The sequence below is a fragment of the Oncorhynchus keta genome, unplaced genomic scaffold, assembly GCF_023373465.1.
Source record: "Oncorhynchus keta strain PuntledgeMale-10-30-2019 unplaced genomic scaffold, Oket_V2 Un_contig_4759_pilon_pilon, whole genome shotgun sequence".
Classification (NCBI taxonomy): domain Eukaryota; kingdom Metazoa; phylum Chordata; class Actinopteri; order Salmoniformes; family Salmonidae; genus Oncorhynchus; species Oncorhynchus keta.
Genome location: NW_026287945.1, coordinates 310746 through 318028, shown reverse-complemented (window position 1 = coordinate 318028; position 7283 = coordinate 310746). Strand labels below are relative to the sequence as shown.

The following is a 7283-nucleotide window of genomic DNA, read 5'->3' as shown; positions in this document are numbered from 1 at the left end:
TGTATAGATTTAGGATAAAAGCGACTTACAGTCATGTGTGCATACATTCTACGTATGGGTGGTCCTGGGGAATCGAACCCACTACCCTGGCGTTACAAGCGCCATGCTCTACCAACTGAGCTACAGAAGGACCACATGTAGCATTGTAAATATATGATTGGGGGGGGCATTCCAAGAAAAGGAAGAAGACCCCTTGCTCAAAAGCAATCCATCAAGCCTTCAAGATACCGGTGAACAGAGGATAAGGAGAGAGAGAGCAAACGGAGGAGAGATAAGGAGAAACACTGAGGTGGAAAATGTGGAGTCTGACCATTAGCTTTTATAACCAATGTCAGTCACATGCTGCCAGCACTCCTCCTCTGGTCCCAAGACTGACTCGGGGTCAAGGGTGTGAGCAACTGTCATGCTCCAGTGGCATGGTTGTGGTCTGGGTTTGATCACAGACTGGCCTGGGGTGGTGGCTGGGGGTGGGGCAGGGGTTGTGGCTGGGGGTTGGGAGGGGCTGGCCCTGGGGTTACCTTGGTTCTATCAGGACAGACTGACAGGAGCTGATAAAAGAGGAGTGGAGACAGACTAGTGTTGACACGGCTGCAGTAGGACACTCAGGACAACTCACCACCATCACTTATCACAGTGAGTGTATTTACATGACATTCTTATCAACCTGTAGGGTTTCAGTGTAGGAGATACACTACTTTCAGGATTGTTTCATAAGGAATATGGCTGGCTATTTGTTTTTTGCTAAATAGATCTGCATTTTCTGTTTTCACTCCATGTAAAGTTGACTGTCTGTATCTAGGTGTTGGAGAAGTAGTTCTGTAGGTGAGATGTAGGTTATTTAAAATAATTTGCTAGGTACAATTCTTTGACACTTCTAATGCAACGGGCATGAGAGAGATGAGATCACGAGTCATTGACTCTTCCCTGGGTCATGGTTTGACCGGATACAGCTTATGTCAAATTGAATTCAAAAGTTGAATTTGTTAGTGTTTTAGCTAACCCTAACATTAACCTAATTATCCTAACCGGTTATGAAAGGTCAACTCTGACAAGCTGTAACACTGTCTTTCCTGCCACAGTGGTACTAGAACTCTGATTGGCAACAGCGAGTCCCAGCTGGGATTGGTCAACTCACTAAACAATCAATAAGCAGCCATTTTGGATTTACAAGAAGTGGTACTTACTCTGGGGAAGATAGAGAATTGAGTCTGTCAACACATGATGTGAGAGCCTTGGTTACTTGTGGTAGTTTTCTTGCTTAGTTGGTGCAATGTAAGCTTATTGCTTGTGCTGAGTTGGCAGTGTTTGCATGTTTTAGTTTCAATCTGTAGTTTGTGCTTTGTCATCTGTATTCCTAACATTGGACTTGGATTTTGTCAAATAAAACCAAAGCAAGTTATCATGAATTGTTTTTGTTCTTCAGATGGCCCTTCCCCTGTTCACCCTCCTGCTGACTGCCCTCCCTGTGGTCCACTGCCTCCCCACTGCCTTCCAGGACCTGGAGCAAAGCAGTAGTATGTACATTTAGAACAGTGGTGGCTGGTGGGAGGTGCTAGAAGAGGGCGGGTCTCATGTAATGGCTGGACTGGAATACATGTAATGGTATCAAATATATGGAAAACTCATGTTGGACTCCGTTCCATTGATTCCATTCCAGACATTACAATGAGCCCGTCCTCCTATAGCTCCTCCCACCAGTCTCCACTGCTATTTCAGTTATACTTCCACTGACACATCCCATTTGACTACAAATCAATCTGTTATAGCAAGTTGTGTATATACACTACATTTTCTGAGACGCTATGTGTTTGTTGGAGGATGTAATGGTAACCGTTTTCAAACCCCGATTCCTGCCATGGGTTCTTGAACTGATTTGCCTGCTGGTTAAATGGTAAAATAAAAATAAAAAAACACTTGAACTGTACATTTCTTTGGTTAAAAGTGTTTGTTAAATGGCTATAATTCTACATGTATGGTGGTGGTGGTTTCTCCCCCAGAGAACCAAACGTCCATCCGGTTCCTGGCTCTGGGGGACTGGGGCGGGGTGCCCTACCCTCCCTACATCACACCGGTGGAGAAGGCTACAGCCTGGGAGATGGGCAAGATAGCAGAGCAGATGGGTGCAGACTTTGTTCTTGCCCTGGGTGATAACTTCTACTACTCTGGAGTGAACAGTGCAGATTCCCCAAGATTCCAGGTCAGTTGTTAAGCAGAGTTACTCCAGCTATGGCAGAATGGATCAAATATCCTTACTTTCTTTGCTGTGAATGTTTTTCTGATCCTAATGGTTAGTTGCTGTGTCTGTTACATCTTGAGGAATTTTAAATGTGTTTGGTTTGCAAACGGAATGCGCTTGTTTATCAATCTAAAATGACCTTTGCCCTCTCAGGATACCTTTGAGCACGTGTACACGGCTGACTCTCTCAACATTCCCTGGTACATCCTGGCTGGAAACCACGACCACGCGGGCAACGTCAAGGCTCAGATCGACTACAGCCGCAAGTCTGACAGATGGTAAGAAACGGACACGTAGACCAGAGACCGAGGCGAGACATCTCACTCGCTCCTCTTTTCTGGTTCATGAACTAAGCAGACAAGACCCAGCTGATAATGCATTGGTGCCTATGCGACAGCCACTCCTTCAACAGAACGGAACTGTGACCCTTTTTTTCAATGGTAAACGGCCTGAGTGGGACATCTTCATTTATCCACTGTCTTTGCTTAGACCTTATGCAAGTCTTTGACAGCATAAAACCTTTAAAGTTTTTCGTATCTGTTCATCATGAATGTTTTATCATGCAGCAGAATCAGTCTTTTCACTGCATAACCCTAGGCTGCATCCCAAATGTCTAAAATAGTACACTATGTTGGGATTAGGGTGCCATTTGGGATTCAGACCGTTTCACTGAGTTGTTTCTATCTTAACCTTCATTGATTAGTCTTCATTCATTGAGCCTCAATCCCCCCTCAGGCGGTTCCCTCACTACTACTACGAGCTGAACTTCCGTATCCCAAACACCAAGCGCACTCTGAGCATCATGATGCTGGATACAGTGATGCTGTGTGGTAACTCTGACGACTACGATGATGAGAAGCCTCGCGGACCCCTCAGCACCATTGAGGCCAACCGACAGGTACACAGATTATTCTGGGCTTTGTTAAATAAAATGTTTTTGGCTTGAACTTTTAAAGTCATTTTAAGACTTGAGATTCTATTGACTGACTTTGTTCCACCGACCCTGTCAACCTGACCATTGTTGCAACTGAATGTACTTTTTACACTTGTTGTTCTTCTTGTCCTTAAGGTTAATTAATTGCAACTGCTGACAAATTCTCCATCAGAAATCCCAAAAACATTGTAATAGAGGAAATGATCAAGAACTAAGTCTTAATTTACTGTATCCACCTACCAGCTGACCTGGCTGCAAAAGAGGATGGCCCAGTCCAAGGCTGACTTCCTGCTTGTGGCTGGTCACTACCCGGTGTGGTCAGTGTCCGAGCACGGCCCCACAGAGTGCCTCCTGAAGAGACTACGCCCCCTTCTGGTCAAGCACAAGGCCACTGCATACTTCTGTGGTCACGATCACAACCTGCAGGTTTGCGGAGGTTTTGAAACTTAATTTCGCATAGTCTTCTCCTAAACTATTCTATCAACCAGAGGGTTGCTGTTAGATAAAGGAAGGCCATATGGAAGATGGATTGTTTACTTTAGCGTGTCACTTTAGCATTCTCGATTTATTGATGGATAATGTTAACTCCCTCGGAATCAGTGTCCTTTCCACAGGACGGTTGAGCTAACGTAGGCTAATGCGATTAGCAAGAGGGTGTAAGTAACAAGATCATTTCCCAGGACATAGACTTATCTGATATTGGCAGAAAGCTTAAATGTTTGTTAATCTAACTGCACTGACCAATTTGCAGTAGCTATTACAGTGAAATAATACCATTCTGTTTGAGGAGAGTGCACAATTTTGAACATAAAGTTATTAATAAAGAAATCAGGCACATTTGGACAGTCTTGATACAAAATTCTGAACAGAAATGCAATGGTTCATTGGATCAGTCTAAAACTTTTCAGACACTGCTGCCATCTAGTGACACATCTAAATTGCACCTGGGCTGGAATAATACATTATGGCCTTTCTTTTGCATTTCAAAGATGAAGGTACAAACATTTTTATTTCTTTGTAATATCTTTTACCAGATCTATTGTGTTATAGTCTTCTAGATTCCTTTCACATTTCCACAAACTTCAAAGTGTTTCCTTTCAAATGGTACCACAAATATGCGTATCCTTGCTTCAGGGCCTGAGCTACAAGTAGTTAGGTTTGGTTGTGTCATTTTAGGTGAAAATTTAAAAAATGGGATGAATACTTAAGCGGTTTTTAAGTTGCATCATGGTATTTTTCAGAATGGCAAACTGTAGAAAAATGTTAAACACAATTAAAAAATATTTTCAGGTAGTGGCTCTGTTTTAAAATGTTTGCGCTCTCCCAAACATGACCCTGACTGACCCCCCCCCCCCATTCTCTCCTCAGTACCTGAAGGAGTCTGGTGTGGGCTATGTTGTGAGCGGTGCCGGTAACTTCCTGGACCCAGACACGCGTCACTGGCACCATGTCCCCAAAGACACCCTCAAGTTTTTTACAGGCCAGGCCTCTACCCTGGGAGGCTTTGTCCACGGAGAGGTCAGTCATAAATAGAATTGTCCATTCTACTGTTTTAATGAATTGTCGTATCTGTATCCTGTTTGTGGTTTTGATACTTGTAGACTGACTGGATTGGATGTGTCACATGGCAGCCTATTCTCAATACTCTCTGATCAATAGTGCACTACATGGGGAATAGGGTGCCATTTCAGACGTACATTTGCCGTTCCTGGAGGAGGGGGATCAATAAAGTTGTATTGTATTGAAGGTAACCAAGCACAAGATGACCCTCACCTTCATCCAGGCTAAAGGGACGTCTCTGTACCGCACTGTCTTGCCACGCAGGGACATCGACGATGACCAAAATGGCAGCGACGACAAGGATTAGCCCTAGTGGAAGAGATGACGAAATAGACTGTCACAATTGACCTGTGTGTATATATATGACCGAGCCCTTAAATTAAGGACCTCATTGATTTATTTTACAATACTTCTACTTTAGCAGTTCAATTCTGTCAAATTACAATTTACTCAGATGTAGTCCTTCGTAAGGGCTAGATATTGACCATGTACAATAGGATGGATGGCAGAGGTGTGGATACAGACTGGCAGGTATTATAGCTCATGTTTTGTGGATGGATGAGTTCAGGTTGAGTTTTTAGAAAATAACTTTGGCATTATGAGTTTGCCTGAATGTAGCATGAAGGAAAATAATGTATTTTAATAAATAAGGAAAGGATGTTGTATGATTTTTATTTTTTGTGTATTCATTTAAAGAATAAATAACCTTTTGGATTTGTTTTCCTGTAGTTTGTACATATTGATGCCAATCTGTTAAATATTTCAAGGCTTTTGCTATATTGATCATTGGGTCTCAGCATTAGCCCATTACTTTGGCATTGAAGGACCAAATCATCTATTTATCCTTGTACGTGCTGCCCTCTGGCGACTAGGCTATTTCCCTGCACTGCAGTTAAGAATCGGGGACAACGCTTTGCCAGTGTCCTAAATTAATTGACTTAAAAAGGCCAGGCTCTGACAAGGGTTGATGACTGTAATAACTCAACTGAAGGGTGTTCATGTAAGTCCAAACGTCGTGATCAAATTGGTCTTAGATAGTTGGACAGATTGACAGTTGCTCCACTTCTTTTCAAACAACATTTGCTCTATTTAGATCTAAGTCTCTCAGTCTCTCCCTGAACCCACTGGCTGTAGGGAGCAGAGGTGGGTGAGTGCTGCTGACCATGCTCTTTTTAAAGATGGTGGCTAAATGATGTCCCGCTCACACTGTCTTAATATGGCACAAAATGGTCAGTTACTGTCCCCTTAAGGGGTGGCACTCCCATACTGTAGGCACCAATGCTTTCGCGTCTGGGTCTGGTCTGCGGTAGTTCATTGACTGCATATGAACCAGATAAAATGAGGGAGTAGGATGTGTCTGGTTGTGCTGCTGACCATGCACTTTTGTCCATTGGTGAAGAGAGCCTCTGGTCTGCTGCCAATAGATGAATAGGGATCGGGGCTGAATGGTGTTGGCACCGTCAAGACCCACCAATAGGATTGAACTCAAACACACCGTACCAGTATTGTAGTGTGTATTGTCCTAGGTTGATGTCAATGCATGTTGAGTGGGTTAGTGTGAGGTAGCCTACAATACCTTAACGTCTTATCTTTGGCCACATTGCACCATTTGTTATTTACCAATGTATGCATGCAAATCATGAAGTACACTAGAAAATAAAAATTGTTCGAGGTTAAATATAAGCCAATTGTGGAGTAGCCAGGCAGGCCTGGATCATCCAGTTGCAATCGTCACGTCACGCTATTGGCAGGTACAGTAGGGAGCTGAGCTTAGTGGACCTGAGAGCAGGACAGGGACAGAAGACGGGATAGGGCCAGAGACTTAAAACCGAGAACAGGTCATGTAGCCAGATGGCCGAGTCAGTCACACCATGGAACCAGGTCCTCTTAGCATGGGGTCAAAACCTTAAAGTGGAATTCCACTCCAAAATGATATTTTTGGTATGTTTTTCATTAGTCCACTGTTGATTCAGTCCCAAAATGTTTTGCATGTCAGCAGTCAAGTTTAAAAACCAAACAAGAGTTGAGTGATGACCCTTTAAGGGTCATGGGTAGGGTTTGTTACAACATTCTGTTTTGACTAATCTGAGACGATATCGAGATGTCTGAATTGTTAATGTAATTAATGAATAGATACATTAATTCAATATTTTTCAACTAACATCAAGGCGCTGTCCCGTTCCTGTAGGTTCATGCTCTACAACGGCAGAGTAATGACCTCGTTACCTGACTTTGTAGCCCTTGTGAAACACTTATATACTGTAGCTTGTTTTTGTACCTTTATTTAACTAGGCAAGTCAGTTCAGAACAAATTATTATTTTCAATGATGGGTTAGGAACAGTGGGTTAACTGCCTTGTTCAGGTGCAGAACGGCAGATTTTTACCTTGTCAGCTCGTGGAATTCCGTCTTGCAACCTTTCGGTTACTAGTCCAAAGCTCTAACCACTAGGTTACCTGCCGCCCCTTATATTGTTAAACACTGTAGCATGTTTACATTATTAGGTACTTTAGCAAGTTTACATTATTTAGGTACTGTAGCATGTCTACATTAT

General features: G+C 43.0%; 1 protein-coding gene across 1 annotated transcript; it reads left to right on the top strand.

The window, feature by feature from the left end:
• Positions 1–491: 491 nt before the first annotated feature.
• Positions 492–5444, top strand: LOC118371122 (tartrate-resistant acid phosphatase type 5). The gene is made up of 8 exons (XM_052509609.1): positions 492–633; positions 1424–1514; positions 1998–2197; positions 2390–2514; positions 2972–3134; positions 3414–3596; positions 4539–4688; positions 4918–5444. Exons 2-8 carry the CDS (start codon positions 1424–1426, stop codon positions 5035–5037), a joined length of 1032 nt encoding a protein of 343 aa, XP_052365569.1. The 5' UTR covers positions 492–633; the 3' UTR covers positions 5038–5444.
• The last annotated feature ends 1839 nt before the right edge of the window (positions 5445–7283 follow it).